General features: G+C 39.6%; 1 protein-coding gene across 2 annotated transcripts in view; it reads right to left on the bottom strand.

Moving 5' to 3' along the window:
• Window positions 1–19748, bottom strand: part of csmd2 (CUB and Sushi multiple domains 2) — a 270938-nt gene that overhangs the window by 223041 nt on the left and 28149 nt on the right. For both annotated transcript variants that reach the window (XM_084918556.1, XM_084918557.1), the window contains one exon: window positions 1346–1458. In XM_084918556.1, the coding sequence (XP_084774682.1) occupies window positions 1346–1458 (113 nt within the window). The remainder of the gene's footprint in view (window positions 1–1345; window positions 1459–19748) is intronic.

The following is a 19748-nucleotide window of genomic DNA, read 5'->3' as shown; positions in this document are numbered from 1 at the left end:
TCAAATGTAGCATTGAGCCATGAGCAAAAAACAGAGGATTTACAAGGTTGAAGGGAGTAAATTACACAGGTAACATTTATCAAGTTTAAGCTGTTTCCCCCCTAAAAAAATGGTCATTTGGAATTGTTACGTTTTTTGGTTACTCTTCAAGTAACAAATTCTTATTAGCCCGGTGATTCTTCTGTTTCACAGAATCTAAAATTTGGTGTCCAGAACACGGTCAAAAAAGGAAATGTATTGTACAGTGCAGGTTTCTGAACGCTTAGCTTTGAGATGTGCTAATGAAAGACTGTAGATCAATAGAATAACAATTTCTACAATCATTTTTGCACTCAGAACTACTGAAATAACAGGGGACCAAGCACTGGGGCAAGTTTAATGCCAGTGTCAACACTTAACAAGTGGATTCACACAGCTTTATTGACATGTCCTATCAACAGTATAGTTTGTGCATAGGGGTAAATGACTGCTTACAGTACAAAGCAAAAGTAGTTGGTCTAGCAGTGAAACTGTTCAAACTACGAAACACAAAGCATCTGCAGTCTTGGCATTACTTTAGTTGCCATTGTAGTTTTGCAAACTTATTTGCAGCAAGAGACAGTTAAATCATCCAAGGTCAGAAGCTACACACAACTGACAGTCTTGTACCCACTAGTGAGAAAGAAAGATGCAATGTCCCAATTACCTCCCAGTGGAATTAACAAACAGACTCTTTTATTTGGCTTTACAAAGTTACACAGTGTGGTCTTGGGCTTTCTGAGTCTACTGATGTTGCTCCAATGAGCCACATCCCTGCATTCACAATATCTCAAAAAGACTGACAAACCCATGTCAGGTAATTAGCCTAATTAGTCACTCACTTGTATTTTCTTCTCCCTAGGCTCACCGCTACTCCTACATGGAACTGAAGCGTGCTATCATTAATATCACCTCGCCATGGATCATAAAACACTGTATGTCACCATGATAAAAGTGCTAGCCCTAGCATGAGAATGGACAAATGATAACCCATACTAGTTGGATAGAATGGCTTTAAATTACACTACCAGATGACTGAATTAGTTGAGTACCCATTGGTTATTTTTTACTGCAATGACTCACCCATTTTCAGCCCTTTTGTTACGATAATCAAGAAATTTGTCTCAATAGCAGCAATATCAACAGTGTTTGAAAAATAGCATCATTTTCTAAATTATTTGCATAAATCACTCACAAAATACATTTTAAAAGTGACTTTTAGAACTGAAGAATTTTTTTTAGATTCGGTTTAAATGAAACTACGCATTGAAAGACATTAAAGTAAGCTATAATAGCGGGTATTCTATCAAGATGGAAGTTGAGTTACCTTCATATGCAGCTTTGAATCCCTGCCCGCTGACCGCATAGTCAGAAAGCAGCCACAGTGTGAGCCTGGAGCCCGTACTCACAATTGGTGGAGGCAGCTGGAAGCCAGTTAACCTAAGAACAAGTGGACAGAAGGACATTAACGGTGAGACAAAAAAAAGAAAAAAAAATTAAGATCCAATCAATAGCACAGTTGGTTGCAAGGTCAGGTATGAAGCCCACTTCCATCACACCAGCTTCTATTAAGCCAGCTGTTACCTCCGGCATTCAAGGATCACTTTTGTATAACGAGGCTCTGAATCATCAGCAAATTATTAAAATGGCAAGACCTCAACAAGACAGTTAACTAATTTCTTTCCATCAGCAAAGACACAGTAAGTGCAATCATGTATTCACAGTAAATTAGAAACACAGCAGCCAGTGTGTGAATAAACAAACAGATAGCAAACATACTGTCAAACTGATTCAACAATCATTTCTAATAACCAAGCCAGTAGTTTGCAGATTATTACATATATTACATGGCCATGTGTCTGGTAAAGGTGCTGGTGACTCTTTAAAGCTTTTTCCACTTTCCCCACCAGCTTGGTGAAGCAAACCTGCTTCTAAATATCTATTTATTTTTTAATGTTTTCATTTTAATGCGAATATTTAATGAGTTTTACTTGTAAATATAAAAAAATATCTTTAGCCCTCTTAACCTTGGAAACTGTCCTCCTCCTTTGCAGGATTCCCAATTTAATAAATAAGAAATAAACATATGCTCACTGCTGCGAGTATGAAAACACAGAATATGTCTGATAAAACGCCAAATAACACGACAATCAATAAATGATTTGTTAATTATTGTGATCCAGATTTATACACACTAGAACTCTGAAAACTCTTTTGCAGATTGGTGGTTGCCTCGGATTTGTCCGTGTCATACGCCGTGAATAATGCGCATAATACCAAACAATATTCTCTCTCCGAGAATAGATGAGATCGCATAATGCATACCACAACACATATTACTTATGCATTCATGATATTTGATGTTGTGGCCAAGTGGCCCAGGTGCACATGACGCACACACACCCCCGGACCATGACAGCACACCGAAGGCAGTGGCAAAACATCGGCAAGGCACATGAATGCACATTTAGGAAGAGTTCTTACATAGTCAACCAGAAAAAAAAGGAAGGGTATTGGCATAACATTGTCAGCTCTGTTGGTGGATCTGTTTATGTAACATGTGGTACAACGGACAAGCATATTTAAGATTATTTCAATAAGCCTACATTTAGCCTGGAACGGAGAGTTTTCTGTAATAACAACCAAATTCTATTTCCAAGTGGGCCAATTCTAACATAATTCAGGTGTTTTCCTATCTCTGAACTGATACAGAAGAGTGCCTTTGCAAACAAACTCTCAAAAACTACCTGACCAAACTTTCTCTAGCATTGATAAAGTGAAGTGCTAAAAAAATATGAGCTTTTGAGTGTTAAGGAACATCTCGCTTGTGCTGGGCTGGACCCCCTTTTGGCTTCAGAGCTGCCTTATTTCTTCATGGCAGAGATTGAGCAAGATTCTGGAAAGATTTAGGTCCATATTGACATGATAGCATCACACTATTGCTGCATATTTGGTGACCACAGATCCATGACTCAAATCTCCTTTTCTGCAAAATTCCAAAGACGTACTGAGATCTGGTGACTGTGGAGGTCATTTGAATTACGTGAACTCATTGTCATGTTCAAGAGACCAGTTTGAGGTGATATGATCCTGACATGACACATTATCCTGCTAGAAGCAGTCATCAAAGGTGGCTACACTGTTGTCATAAAGGAATGGACACAGTCAGCAACAACACAGGAAGGCTGTTGCATTTAAATCAATACCAATGCTCAGTTGGTACTAAGAGGTCTGTGAAGAAAATATCCCTAAATCCCTACAAGACAACAACAACACTAGTCTGAATTGGTGATATAAGACAGGAATGATCCAACAATAAAAGCCACTCAGTTAAAATCAAGAGAAAATCAGGAGTATGAACTGCTGACAGAAGACAGCATGGATCCATGTTTCAGTTGTTTTCTGATCCTACCATCTGAATGTATCAGCAGAAACTGAGACTCATCAGACAAGGCAACATTTTGCCAGTCTTCTCTTGTCCAATTTTGACCAGCCTGTATGAACTGTCCCTGTTCTTAGGTGATAGGAGTGGCGCCCAGTGTGGTTTTTTGCTGCTATAGCCCATTTCTTTCAAGGCTGGATTCGCTGTGCATCTGGAGATACTCTTCTGCATACCTTGGTTGCAACGAGTGCTTATTTGAGTTACTATCGTCTTATTATCAGCTCATATTAGTCTGGTCATTCTCTTCTGACATCTGGTATCAATGAGACATTTTCCCCCTGAGGAATACTGCCTACTGAGTATTTTCTCTTTTTTAGACGTTTCTCTGTAAACCATATGATGGAAAATAGATCACCACTCTCTGAAATAGTCAGATTAGCCCATCTGGCACCAATAACCATTGAAAGTCGCTTAAATCATTCATTGCATGACACCAGGCAAGGCAGTCAACTGCTTGGAGCCCCATGCCATTTGGGGGACCCAAAGGGCTGACAAACTTTAAACTTCTGTTTAAACCTAATGACTAATAGATCCAGAATGTGCTAAGACAAAATATCTCCCACACCATTACACCACCACCACTAGTAGGAACCAAAAACTAACTTGAAATTGTATCTTAATTTTGTTACTGACAGCCTATTAGAATAATTTGATCTCCTTGACATGGGCCAAAAACTTATGGTAGGGCAGGCATAGACATTTGAGGAAACTGGACAAGTGAAGACAGAAGACAAAAAAAACATGTACAGCAAATGAACAGGATATGCATATGAAATATGAAAAAACTCTGTTTTTCTTTTCATCTTTTGCTGGTTTGGGGGATCTTATTAAAACTGATGACATTATGAAAGCAGATAACTATAATCAGAATTCGATTTACAATACAATATAATCTACAAAGACGAACACGCTATCTGTGCAGTAAAAGCATACCTGGAGAGAAACACAACCCGGACATGAACATTACTGAAGCAGTGTGGGATCATCTTGACAGAGAATATAGCAAAAGCTCACTTCAGTTACTAGTTGTAGCCAATTACCGAAATAACGAAAAAAAAAACCCAAAACATAACCTTGTAGCCAGCAAACCCAAAACTCTGTTGGGAGCATGCACACATTGCATTTACTGCTTTCTGTATCATAAGATACAAGCTAGGTAGCCATTATATACAAATAATAAAATATATACCTACTGACCTCAGTAATTTATTTAGTTATAATCCAAACTTCCCCAACTCCAAATCTATTTTTGTTGTTGTTGTTGTTGTTGTCCCCCCCTTCCCACCCCAAAATTTTAACTAAATAGTTTCACTGGCCGATATTTGCTTCCTGATGTGCTTGCACAACTTGTGTATGGTTCAGTGCCCCCTGGTGGAAAGAAGGTAAAACTGTATTTATACTTTATTTTTTATTTTTTGGTTTATCAAAAACTACTTCCAGGGGGATTTTGTTTGTTTGTTACCAACACAAATTAAAAGGCCACAGTTTGCATTCAAAATATACAAATGTAATAGTGTCGGATAGGAAAATGTCAATGTAAATGACATTTTTTCGCCATCATATCCATGTAAGGTGAAGATTGAACCATGTGAAAAAAAAAAATCCAAATCTATCAAAACTTATGTACTTCTGTTGCAACTTCTTTTGGACATTTAACCTTTCTTATTCTTCAACTCTATGACTCTTTTACACCATTTCCCTCTCCATCTGTGCCCATACAAGCTGCTCTGAATGGCCCGGCATGTGAGTTGCTGTAGATGGTAATTCTTGTAGATCTGTGAAACAATCCTCGCTGCTGTTTTTTTAAAATTGATTTATTTTATTTAACTCACAACTATGCACTCCAATCTGCTACTGGACTTTCTGGCTCGGCTTTTGCACCTTCTGTTCTCACTCACAAGTCTGCCATGTGCCTACTGCTTGACAATATACTCGACATTGAGGGACAGAAAGTTGAGCTTTTTGTAAATCTCGCAAATGAAGTGAAGAGAAATGCTTTTAGAATCTCCCACTCCGAGGTCTGTTTGAGCGGACATCTCAAACTGAGCACACACAGGTTCCCCTTGCATCTAGATGCAAAGTATCAATCATTGTTTGACTATAGTGCACCTAAGTGAAAATAGTTTAGATAAGTGAGCCTTGTCTTATTATGGCCTGCTTCCAGCAGCACTTTTGCAGGTTGCACTATTCAATCAGTGTTTACCATCCACACAACAGAGATGCCCACATATGCATGCTAATTAAAAATTAAAAATCCAGGTGTCCATTGTTCATTTGTGGCCAGTTACCACAGACTGATTAATCTGCATACAGTAATGACTGTGTGCATGCACGCGTGTGTGTGTGTGTTTTTGTGTGTGTGTGTGTGTGTGTTGGTGTATGTGTATACGTTTTACATCCCTGATTTACAGATTCTAATAACAGAATATGTTGCCCACCTAACTTTTAGCTCATCCTTGAAGTTTCCCTTCAATTTAAAACATCCTCTCTCTCTCTCTCTCTCCCCCTAACTCACTGCCTGTGTATCCCACTCTTTACAATCTATTACATTCCCTCACTTTTATCTCTTAACATTAAGAGAGGCCTCTGTGTTTCAACTAATCCTTAAGTACCACACCAGAGGTGGGAAAATTGCAAAACACCAAAACTGGAGGGATGTGTTGGACCAAAAAAAAGGTGGAGAGGACTTTATTAAATGTGTGATTTCGCTCCTCTCTGTGCGACACACATAGGGGGATATCAGCTAAATGATGGGACACATGTTCATGCAAATGGCTCCTTCGCTGGCCGCAAATTGACTTGGAAGGCAGCCATCTTGGTTTAGCAGGCAGGGCACTGCCGTGAAAAGGGGGTTTGACAGAGGGTATCATGGAGCAGCTAGAGAGGGGAGCAAACTGGCCTCTTGCATAAGGCAGAAATGTCCCTGAATCATATTTCCAAGCTAAGGGAAAAGAAAATGGATACAGTTGGGAAGCACAAAGAAGCTGACTTCACAAGCAGAGGTAGATTAAATTTTGCAGTGTGATATGGGCTGTGGCAATCTGAGGAATGCAGCTGCTATTGTGGGCGGGGGGAAACAGCTGGGGGATTGCCTGTTATCAAGGAAAAGATGCGAGATATGATTGCAACCGAGCGATACAAAAGAATGGATTTGCAGCACAGGTATCTCAAGTGAGTGGTAAAGTGACGGAGGGAGGATGAAGGAGAGTGAGGGACACGGGAGGAGAGAGAGACACACACAAAAGTTAAGAAAAACGACGCTGTTATGGGAAATCATTGGCTGCCTCTATTATGTGGAATGCTGAGTAATATCAGAAATTAGGTCCTCCCGTGGAGAATAATAGGCATGTGCGTGCATGGCTGCATCCAAACAGAAGAATATATGCTGTGTGTGTAAGTGTTTACATAAGCTCTCATGTGTGCGTGCATGTGTGTGTGTGTGTGTGTGTGTGTGTGTGTAGGCATGGAAAAGAGCAGAGGTCTATTAAGAGGGCTTTCCACCTGACTGGCCTCAGCATCATCTCAATGAAGAACCTCTGCTTCCAATTATCCCACCACTACCCACGGGAGCGAGAGCAGGAGAGACGGACAGATGGAGGATGGTAGACAGGGTAAATGTGTAAGAAGGATGGCTGTATTGAGGAGGAGTGGAGACGCTGCGATGAAAGAAAGGCCCGCTGAGGAAGACGGGCAGAACGCAGGCTGGCATGGAAGGCGAGAGGGGCGGATGCAGATACCTCAACAGCCATGAGATGGGCTGAGGATGAGGTAGAAACTCCACGACTAATACAGGAGTCACAATTCGGGAGACGTGCGAGCACACACGCATGCTGTTTTTACTCATTCGAATTTTTTTGAGCGCGCATGTGTGTGTGTGTGTGTGTGTGTGTGTCCTCTAAAAGAAAAATTAATGCATATTCACAGCTGTAAACCGACAGGGACTAAATCAGGTCATTCATCCTTTAATCCTATGCACTTTGTGAATGCGTGTGTATGTGTGTGTATATGTATGTGTGTGTGTGTTTGCAGGGTGGAATGTAACTACAATGCTGATGCAGCTTATTTTCTCCCAGAAGGAGTCAAGAGGGAAGATAAAAAAAGAAGGAAAAAATAGATACAGCAGCAAGATTTTGATGGCTGAGTAGAGGGGAGACATTAGCCAATAAATGATGGGTGGTAAGAGAGAGACATGGGAGGGAGGGAAAGAGGGAGGGAGGGAGTTGAAGTGCAGAGAAAAGAAATAGGTGTGTATTTCTACACGTGTTTGTGAAAGTGTGTGTGTGTGTGTATGTGTGTGCGTATTCTTTCTATACGAGACCCTGTGCAGCTATATCTTGTCAGTGGTCAAGGCCAAGGGCTGATGCTCTCCTGTGCTCTGTAAGCTCTAACTCTCCACTGACTGCCTATCACACTAAAAAGCAGTGCTTTGAACTAGTGCCCTACCACTGCAAAACACACTCACACACACACACACACATACACACACACACACACACACATATATATATATATATGCAGAAGCAATGAATGGCTCTAGTTAAATCTGCTGTGTATATTTTTAAGGCAAAAGAATATATCTTAAAAAAAAAAGATGATATAGTCGCTGGATTCAAAGCTGTGCCCACTGAGCACGCCTGTGTATGACTCATCACTAGCTGTACTTACAATTTATAAAAAGCTGACCTTGTTGCCTGGTGGAGGTTAAAATGGCACCCCCCCCCCCCCCCCCCCCCTCACACACACACACACACACAATTTGATTCCCCCACTTAACAGGCAAAGTTTCACATGCAATTAGACTGCATCTCTATCAGCCTTCTTTCCCTACTTGTTGGGCGAGCTGTAATGTACCCCGTCACTTTGCCCAAGGGCATGATCTGGCCTTGATAGAGCTGCCTTCAGCTCTCTCGCTTTCAGTTCAAATTCTTGGCATTTAACGTGTATTAACAGTAATCATAGTGGATTTGCAGGAGCTGACACTTTTTTTTTTCATTTCTGTTAACCACTAAGTTTTCTGCCCATTTAGCCTGTTAATTGCAGCTTAGCCGCAAAGGTAAGAGTACATCAGCAGCATCAGCGATTTGGAAATCTCACACACAGCTTCCCCAAAACACATCAATATTTCAAACAGGGCTGATGTCTTTTTTTTTCTTTTTTTTTGACTCAGACTAGTTCTTCCCGTCTCCATTGTGAAGAAAGAATGGGGCTGTGGCGCGCAGCTGATCATTAATATTCATACGTGGGTGACATCACAAGGTGTTTGCGTTTCGCGGCGAAACGATAAGGGGTGAGGGATCCTCTCAGAAGTGCCTGATGCTAAATGCTGATGGCGAGATAATCAACCACAGTCAGTTCCAGCTAAAAGACAAACTGCAGTGAAGTCATTAACAAGCTGGTGTCTCCAGAGAAAGAGAGAGCAACAGTGTGTGTTAGAGAGAGCGAGAGAGAGAGAGATAGAGGCTGATAAGAAGGAAAAGCAGTGGAAGAGAAGGTGAGAGGAGGACTGAGATAGGAGTGGGAGGAGAAAATATTAGCAGAGACTTGAGGAGATTTGAACAGATGAAGTGCTCCAGAGAAAACAGGAACAAATAAATAGAAGTGTATGTGTGTGGGGAGGGGGGGGTGAAAACAAGTAAACTGTTGAAATGAAAACAAGTAAACTGTTTAAAGAGTTTAAAGAGTCATATAATGCTTTTTGGACTGAAAACAAAAGAGGTGGTAGACGCACGACTTCATCTGCACACAATATCTCAAGTAACGACCAGAGCTGGAATAAAGGATGAGGGAAATGATGGATCGTCTTCATTTTTCAATCTACCTATTACAGTGTGTTATTAAGACTTTTATACAAACTTGGACCCATGTGTTTACTAGCACTAAAGCATCTACAGGTCAGCGAGTGCTTTTGACTGTTTTATCTAAACGTTATATACACTTTTTAACAGTGTATTTACATTCTCATGTTATTATCTGCATCTTCACAGCACCATACTTAACTTTAAGGCTACAGAGCCGGTTGACCCCCATCTACAGGATATTACGGGGGACCTGTATTCACCAGCTGCTTTGTTATGTACACCTTGCTGGTACTCAGTATTAACTCGGTTGTTACTCAGGAGGTAGAGCAGGGCATCTACTAATCTGAAGGTGGGGGGTTCAATCCTGCTCCAGTCTGCATGCCAAAGTATCTTTGGGCAAGATATTGAAACCCAAGTTGCTCTCCAGTGTGTTTCTAGGAGCATGAATGTTAGCTAGAATGGGTGTGAATGAGGCATGTTGTATGAAGTGCTTTGAGTTCTCCGATGGAATAGAAAAGCACTACATAAGAACCAGTCCATTACCATTTAGTAGGCTAGACCCCATTTTACCTTCAGAATTGCTTTAATTCGTCATGACAGAGCTTCAGTGAAGTGCTAGAACCATTTAGAGTCCACACTGGTCCATACTGACATGACAGCATCACGCAGTTGCTGCAAATTCCTGAAACAAATCTTTCCTTCCACTTCATGCCAAAGGTGGATTGCAATCTGTCAACTGTGGAGGCCTTTGAGCACAGTGAACTCATTTTCATGTTCAAGAAACCAGTTTGAGATGATCTAAGTTATAATACTGAAAGCTACCACCAGAAGATGGGTTCACTGTGATCATAAAGGGACGGAAAGGTCAGCAACAATACTAAGGTCGGCTAAAAGATACTTGGTATTGAGGGGCCCAAAGCATGCCAAAATATCGCCCATACCGTTACACCATTACAGCAGTCTGAGCGACTAAAGCAGGATGGAGCCACACTTTAATGTTGTTTGTGCCAAATTCTGAACCTAAGATCTGAATGTCGTAGCAGAAATCAAGTCTCATCAGACCAGGCAATGTTTCTGCAATCTGTTGGGTCATTTTTGTGACCCCATGTGAATTTTAGCCTCAGTTTCCCAGCATGGTCTTCTGCTGCTCTAGCCCATCTTCTTCAAGATTCCACATTCTGTGCATTCACAGTATGTTCTTCATACCTTCTTTATGACAAGTGGTTACTTAACTCACTGTTGCCTTCTAGCCTTTCTCCTCTGACCTCTTGAATCTACAAGGCATTTTCACCCAGAGAAATGACCGTTGTCTGGAAATAACAGAGATAGTTGTGTGAGGAAATCCCAACAGATCAGCAGTTTGTGAAATACTCAGACCAGCCTGTCTGGCAATAACTACCATGCCGTACTCAAAATCACATAAATCCCCTTTCTTCCTCATTCTGATGTTCAGCTTGAATGTTAGCAGGTCATCTTGACCATCACTACATCTCTAAATCCACTGGGTCATTGCCATGGGGTTGGCTTAACAGATATTTACATTAACGAAAGGTATACCCAAAAAAGTGGACTTCCCAGAACATCATTTTGATTCTTGAACTCTACTAATATAACTTTGCATGATTTACTCTGATGATTCTTTGATGCCCTTCAGTTCATCCTCTGTGAGAAACAAGCCATTTAGGCTCATCTCCCGTTTTATGGCATCTTTCTTCTGATTGGCTGAAAAGCAGGTGGGTGGAGCTTTATTAATCACAGCTAGAGTTAAAACCTCATGCTGACAAACTTTGGTGATCTTTAATATAAGCACCCACCACTGTAACAGCATATGACAGAATATGAGGGAAAAAAAGTAAAATCTGTCCATTTTAAATAAATGGCAGAAAAGAGAAGTGTTTAAAACATGAATCACAAATGTGAATAATAATGTAATATTTCTAGCTGACACACTCTCCTTTGCAAATAACAGTCTCAATAACTAGAAGCCTTAATATAGAATTCTAAAATGAACAACAAATGCGCTCCGACACAGGAGAAGTAAAAAAACACAAATGAATTCTTTGCTCATTCGTTCCCCCTTTGTAGAGACATAAGTCAATTACACTTACAGCACACAAATCAAGGCTGACAAATGGAACAAGGTGACGTTCACACGTCCACCGTGTTTTCCCCGGGTCCGCACAAATCGCTTTGCAATAATCCTCAGGCCAAAAACAATTAGTGATCAAATAAAACGAATGTAGTGTTGTGCAGTTCTCGCTCCTAGGAGAGTGACAAAGCTAAGTGGTAGCCATGAGATATGCTGTTGTTTACTGGCTTGTGCCAGCAGTGGTGTGAGCCTCTCCTTGTGCGCATATATGTCAGTGGATATATAGAAATTACGACACGCCATGACGAAGTCAATGATCCAGGAGGGGGAGAAAAAAAAAGACAGATTAAAGAAATGCAAAAGAAAACAAACTATAAAAAGGTTATTGCACATTTTAGTCGTACTCAGCTGCAGGGATGTTGAATTTGTTTCAAATGGTGTGCCACATACAGTCCATTTTGATCCTAAGTGGGGCAAACCAGTGAAACCTCCCTTTCTGTGAGCATAAAGAAGTTTAACTACACATTGAATCCCTAAATATAAGGAAAAGAAGGGCAATTTCAACAGTATTTCTTAGTTTTCTATAAAATGCTGCTGTAGTAAATAAAAGAAATGTATCAGCATGACTTAAATTGCAAGAAATGTGTGAAATTACAGGACTAAAAAGGTTTCTGTGAATTCACAAAAAATATGCAGCTTTGTTGTTGTTGTTTTTAAATGTAGACCAATTGTATGAAAAAAAAATCTATAGCAGATCATAAAAAATAGAAACTCTTCAGTAATTTAATCGTTACTTAATTATTTGTTGTATTATGAATGGCCATTGTGGAGATCTTTATCAGTAGGAGAGGCTGCAAAATTTATTAAAATACAATTAAGTCCAAAATTTATGCCCTCCTTATTTTCCAAAGCCATCCAGTGGGTCAGATTAGAGTATTTGCCATGAGGATTCTGTCCACAGGGCTTTATGTTTATACTAATAAGTATTGGGTTTATGTATATGTATTATCTATGGCTCTAATAGTATACTAATAGAGGCACATTTTAATGCACTGCTCTAAAAATGACTATCCTTATGTTGTTACTGTTGCTGCCATTGGCAGCAGTAATCGCTGTTGCCCAAACACTCATCTAATGCTTTGTGAATGTTTCATTATGCCTAAATAACCAGGTTGTATAATGCCTGGTGCAAACAAGATCAAATCATGCGTTGGTGAGTCAGCCTCACAAGCATCAAGATTTTTAACGTGTAATACGCAGATCAGGCCAAGTGTAGTAGCAGTAGGAGTGAGGCTTGATGACGAGATGTATATGAAAACAAAAACGTGTCAGCGCTGCACTTTCCAGAACCGCTCGAAATCGCATTCAAATGCGGCCATTTGGATCTTTACAGATGTTTAGCAAACATGAGGCTTTTCACTTGTATGCTCATCTCATCCTCTCTCTGCAATTTAGTGGTGTTTTTTTCTCTCCCATCAGTTAAAGTTGAAGCACAACTCACATTTCACTTCAAGTCCTGAAATTGGGTTCATGTTCAATTTGCGTTTGGAAGAGATTTTTAACCAAGTGACTTCCCATCCACACGATTGTCATTTTTGTGTTGATGTATTGATGCTGAAGCAGCATTAACGGTTGCTAGGAGAAGTTCACATTTTCTGAAGAGAAAATCAAACCCCAACCTTTTTTTTAATTTTATGAATTAGCTCGCAACAGCAAGCATGGTTCATTCTCATCCACATGTGGTGCTGCTTTTGCTGCCCTTTTTTTTAACTTCTGTTGCTCTTTCATGAAGAGCTCCCCTCCTCCAGTACAAAGCTCAGAGGGAACAATTACTTGCCCCATATACATAACAGAAATAGAGTTGGCATACCATCAATGGGCATTCATCAGACCTATTTGAGTCCCAGAATGGATCTAAGACAGGATCAGGGTTTAAAGGTCTAAAGCTTTAATTGGTAAGTTTCACTTAAGAGAAATCTTCCTACTAGGAAATGATATTTTATACAACAGTGTGCTCTAACTGGAAAGGTCTTAGGCAAGGACCTTTCCTGTACAACATCACAGTATTCCTGTGAACAAATCCCCATTCATGAATAAATGTTTTATTTTATTTTTTTTCCCGCTTCATGACTGCGGTGAACAGATTCTTGACCTCAAACCCATCCAACATCTTTGGAAAGAATTGGAACGCCTACTGTTAGAGAGAGTCCTTGTCAGCCAACATCAGTGGCTCACCTCACTAATGCGTTTGTAGCAGAATAAAAGCAGATCTCTGCAGCCAAGTTTCTAATTCTTTCCAGGACAGTGTGGACAAATTTAGCAGGTTTTTAGCCCCCTGTCTTTTGGGTTCAGATGTTCAGCAATCATATATGGGTATACAGCCATGTTATGTTCAAATCAAAAGCACTGATTGTTGATAAATCACTCACGCTGAAGACAGCCTCTGGGCAGTTGAGTGATTGGCATAATTTTGCTTTTGTACAGGGTCGCAATGGATGTGAAATGAACCAATCAAGATGTGATTATAAGACTTTTAGCTCTATTTGAAGGAGTATAAGCAGAGCAGGCTCAAAATAATTGGACAAACTAACCAAATTTTAAATCCCAGGATTGTTTTTAAGAATTAAATGCAAATTCTTTGCAGTCTGTGACTACCTGAAGTCATTCCTGGCCCTTTGCGAGGCATTCAGTGCCGCTACCTTCAGTTAATGTTTGCTGCTGATTCTTTCTGCTTTTAATTTTATCTTTGGTACGTTAAAAGCACGCTTGATCAAGGTCATCTACTAAACCTGTTAATGTTTAGTAGCTTAATGTAGCTTCCATTTATTTACCTGTCAGGCAATGTTTAAGGTCACTACAGCGTTGCTACATGGTTACATCATCAATGAACATTGGTGAGCCATTTCTACTGGCATAAATACAATTCCATGACATGATGTGCTTTCTGTCATGACCTCTTCCTTTCCTCGATGTTCTTCTTGGTTTCATTTGTCTGTCACCTGTCATTTAGGGTTTTTTTTTGTTTGTTTCTTTGTTTGTTTGTTTTGTGAAAATGAAATTATCTGAAAAAATTATCTCCCAAAAGTTACAACCAATATATTTGTTAAATCTGCTGAATTCAATCTGAAGGTCTAGGCTTTCATCAGATATGTAGCAGAGGCGAAATTACAACAATTATGTAACTGTTTTAAAATGCACATTGAACTGACTTGATATTTAAACTTCCCCTCTAGTTGCGATCATCAATTCCCCACTAAGTCTGCAGAGGGAAGCCTCTAATAAAATGCAGAACACGTTTGGGAATAAGATCTGATTAGCCAGCAAGGCTAACAGGGACACAGTGACCAATGGAGCGCCCAACCAACGCTATTGAATTTCTAAACATCAATCTTCTTTTGCTTTTGTGGCAAAGATGATCAAAAAGCAGCAGAGAGAAATGAGACACTGGGAGAAAAAGAGAGTGTGTATGAGTGCGTAATAGAAAAAAAGAAAAATACTGGATCCAGAATTAGCTGCAGGCTCATACAAACATTGTTCATATGCCAGTCGTCTTATTTCTTGGATATTGTCAACGACCTTCCCTTTAGTTGTTTTATGCCTGTAGATCTAAATATTGATGCCCTTATCATGTGCATCTTAATTGTCTTTGTTGGAATGACGACTTTATTAATCTGTTCTATTAGCATCTTTATATTTTAGCCCTTCAACAGACTGGGAACCTGTCCACGGTGTACCTCTTGCCCTATGCCATCTAGGATAAGCTTCAGGCTGTATGTAACCATGAATTGGATAAGCAGAATAAGATGGATGGATGGATTAAGTGAATGGATAGATTGTAGTGTATGTAAACCCAAATTGACATCCTTGCTCCTTGCTATGTAGTCACTAACAGTATTCTTAGAGCAGAAAATGCTGAGTTAACCTTTAACCTTTTGACAACTAAATAAGCATGACAGTAACTGGTCAAATGCAAGTCTAATTACAAGGCAGGAAAATCCTTTTGACACAGCATGGTCATTGTGTACGTGAGTGTGTGTGTGTGTGGATGTGCACGCAATATGACTGCTTTATCCATTATCACATTTCACAAGGTGTTTGGATAGCTAATTAGACTGTTATGCTGTGTGTCTCCAAGGGATGAACAGGCAAAAACAAAGAGAAAGGGTGAAATCAAGGAAGAAATACGTGACTACAGCCATATCGAGGAAAAAACAAACAAACAAAAAAACTGCTAAATCAACATGGCTGTAAAAATACACCACAGATTTGCCTAAGCTTCCAAACAAGTGGTGCACAAGGGCAACATCTGTGCTTCATAGTCCTGTAGATTACAGCTAAAGGGAATGTAATTCCTTTGTTTTAGGGCATGTAGTTGCGTTTGGCTGTTTTTCTGCTGTTTTCTTTCTTCTGTAGTGTAGTCTATAGCATTCATAAAAAGCCATGTTATTTATTATTAGTAGTAGTAGTATTTGGTTTCAGATGAGTCTGACACGTTTTTCTGCAAACACAGTAATCACAGAATGGACAGATTAGAGCATTAGTCCAAATGTCAACTCATGTGGAAATTGGCTGCAAAATGGTATATGGTGCTGCACTGAAAACCTCCTTGCTTTGGTGGCTTCCAGGCTGCCATAGTTGCCAATAGTTTTAATGGAAAATGCAGACTTGTCTGTAAATAGTTGCAAATTACTCACCAAGCAGTAGTGAAACTCTGAAAAGTGCAACATAAATCAGAAAAGGAGACGGTTAGCCTTCAAAGTAAAAGTTGCAGGGATGAAGCACAAGTTTTACTTTGAAGGCGAATGTCCTCGGTTTCTGGATTGCTTCTTTTGAGTTTCATGCAGCAACTATGTTCCTTTAAGGCAAAGGCTCTGTCGATGGCGACTCCAGACTGTCAGTCTGCCTCAGATTTTAGTTTCAGCCTCTCATCAGTTGCCCATGAATACAGTGCATGCTGTCATTTAGATAAAAGAATAGGCAGTTCTAAAAGGTTGAGTTGAATCCTGGATCGTTGACTGACACTTTGACTTTTGAGTTTCATGCAGCAGCTCTGTTCATACACAATTCTTTCTTAGCAGTAACAGCAAAAGAATCACAGGGTATGGAGTCGCCATCGACAGAGCCTTTGCCTTAAAGGAACATGGCCTTGTTAGTGACCTTTGTGTGACGTACATTAGTGGCAGAGTCAAAGTCTTCAGTGACCCCACCGTTCTTTATATTTTGTTAACAAAATGGGAAATAAGTTTATTGGCAAACATACATGGTAGTATAGTATGTAAGACGATAACAGGGATTCTGTAATTCTAACAAGCTTGATATTGGAATCTGGTTTGGACACGTTTAACAGTGTCTTCAACACTGACTGAACTCTCATAGGCAAGCTTTCTTGTCATTTCTTTACGTCGTCTTTAGGAATTCAAAGCTCGTCTTTAGATGTTGCCTTTGTTTTGTTCTGTTCTCTGTCAAAATGATCCCACACTGCCTCAAAAATGCTGAGGTCTGGGCTATTTGGCATCTTGATGCAAATGATGTGTTTTTGTGACAGGTTGCTGGTAACAAGCTGCCTAAGGACACAATTTAAAATTGGTTCTCTGCTAAGTGGTCTGTCATGTGTATTCACTTAATGGCTCCTCTAGAGCAAAATATAAAGAAATGAAGGGTGACTCAACACTTTTGTACAGTACTGTATTTTGACATAAAGTACTGTGCAAAAGTGTTGAGTCACCCTTCATTTCTTTATATTTTGCTTAGTGTTTAGTGTAGCAGCTATCAAAATGTTGTGCACTCTGTTTACTGCCTTCCCCATCATTCCTCCAAAGCTGTTTTGTACAGATGCAACACTGGTGTAAAGACATGGCAGCATTTTGAATTTTTTAAGAATCTTTTAAATGTTAAATGCAGACAGGGTGCAAGAACTACAATGTCATGATTGTTTAATTTGAGTGATTGAATTGATCGAATTAGAAATAATCTAGTTAGAAGTTAGAGTTGTAGAAGTTTGAATGACTTCCAAAAATATCCAATTGAACATACTGTTCCATCCAAATAAGCACAAACTTTTCAGAGACAGTCTTCATTTCATTTCATTTCATTTATTAAAAAAACAATCACTGTGGAGACATATTCATTACAATTAGTTTTTATTTATTTATGAATATCCTTGTTGTAGATTGATCAGTCCAAAATAACTGGAACAAAGTGAAATTATATCAAGAGTGGAAAAAAAAAAAGCTATGACAAGTTAGCTTCCCTGTCTGCCTGTCTCATTTCACAATGTTAAACCCAGACAAGCCGTGCATGCTTTGCACTTATGAGCCTTACTCTGCCTTGGGTATTGTAATTGTAAAATTGTGACTGACATGATTTGCATAAGTTGTCATGCAAATCAACAAATTGAATTCCCTGCAGTGAGAAAAGCATAGCATCCACCTCCCACCAACCCTTTGTTACGTGGTGTTTATCTGCTTCGATCATGAAGTTTTTGGCTTTGTCTCAGTTCCCATCATATCTGCAGTTTCTCTTCACGTTAAATTCTCTACAAAGCTGCCAAAATGCCAGCAAACACTTAAATGAAAACAATGCTTATCGCCCAATGCTCGTTAGGTTTTTGAACGCTGGACTAATTGGCAAAGATAATTATGTGGTGACTGATAAAAGCAGTATGTGAACCAACAAAGCAAAAGTGCTTCACACAACCTTTAGCTGTATAGCTGTTATTATATAGAATACAGTGCTGTGCAAAAGCCATGAGCTGCTTCTTGCTTCTTTATTTTTTGTTAGAAAATGGGAAATGGGTGCATATATACAGTATGTAAGGGAAAAAAGAAAAAAATCTAATGAGCTTGCAAGTCAATAGTTGGTATCATCATCTTTATTGTTGAACACAGCCTGAACCCTCTTAGGCGAGCTTTCTTGTAATTTCTTTAAGTAGTCTTCAATTCTCCAGGCTTCTTGAGGCACATCCCAAAGCTCTTCTTTGTTTTACAGATTGCTGTACACACATACATACATACAAATTTGGATTCATCACCCTGTAAGACCTGTTGTCGCTGATTTTAAGCTCAGTCCTTGTGAAATTTGGCATTAGTCAGCATTTTCTCTCCATTTTTCTTTCCGTAAGAAACGCTTCTTGACAGTCACCCTCCCCCTGAGACCATTTCTGATGAGGCTAGATGGACCATGGTCAGATGCATTTTCAGTTCCTGTGTCAGTACTATTGCTGAAGACCACTTTAAAAAAGTTACAAGAAAGTCTGCCTCCTTGGAAGCAAAATATAAAGAAATGAGGGGTGGCTTGAGACTGTATTGTGAATTTTCAAAGGAAGACTTCACTAACTCAGTATTCTATCCGATCCAGCCAAGTTAAATTTAAGATTTTCTTTTGCTGGAAACATAGACTGCATTTAAAAGATGGACATAACCACTGTCTCTAAATGAGATGTCAGAAGTATGAAGTGTTTCTCAACCGAGAAACTATGAACGCTGCACTGTTACATAGTAGTGAAGTGTTAATCACCCCCTTAAATCATGCCCTATCTTGTAGTCCTACTGGGTGCATAATTTTCAAAAAGAACATCATGTTGTGTTAGTATTAATATTATTAATAGTAGCAGGGATAGTCCATTAGCAAGTCCATTAGCAGGTTCATACCCAGGGAGAACAAGCTAGAGTCGACTAAGTACATTACTAAAAACTTACATAAGAAATCCCCTAGACCAGCGGTCCCCAACCTTTTTTGCACCACGGACCGGTTCAATGTCGGACAATATTTAGGTGTCACGGATAAATACAACAAAATAAAATGATATGACCAACACAAAAACTCTGGTATTTTGTAAATATAATAATAAACCCGAAATCACTGTGTAGTTGTGTTGGCGCATTTCAGCGTCCTCTTGGAATGCGCCAACAACATTGAGAGTAACATCTTCCTCTCTGCCTCTTAATGCTCTCTGGTCACTATGGTAACATGTAAATATTTCTTTCAAAATAAGACACAACTACAAAATGGGAAAAGACCCAGGGAAACCGAGTTAACGATAAAAACCCTGAAAACCATAAATTGCACTTGGGGTTGGGGACCGCTGCCCTACATAAGCACAATAAAATAGCCGGGCCTTTAGTTCTTAAATAGTAAGCATGATCTGGCAGGTGCCCGAGAGAAACATGAGTATATATGTACTGGAGATAATGATTTAACTAAACAGGTGTAGTAGTAGGTTTACGATAATTGGTGGTTGTGGCCATAGGTGTGAATGTAAGTATGACTGGCTGCCTGTTTCTCTGCATTGGTCCTGTGACAGGACAGCTGGCTCGATGGATGGGTGAATTGATGAAATTAGCAATACATCCCAGCATTAAACTCATAAAGAAAATGGTTAGTGAGATCATTACTTTAGTGA

Source organism: Perissodus microlepis, chromosome 22, assembly GCF_051167445.1.
Source record: "Perissodus microlepis isolate ML-2025 ecotype Zambia chromosome 22, ASM5116744v1, whole genome shotgun sequence".
Lineage (NCBI taxonomy): Eukaryota > Metazoa > Chordata > Actinopteri > Cichliformes > Cichlidae > Perissodus > Perissodus microlepis.
The sequence above is the reverse complement of the archived record's forward strand: the minus strand, read 5'-3'. Positions and strand labels throughout refer to the sequence as shown.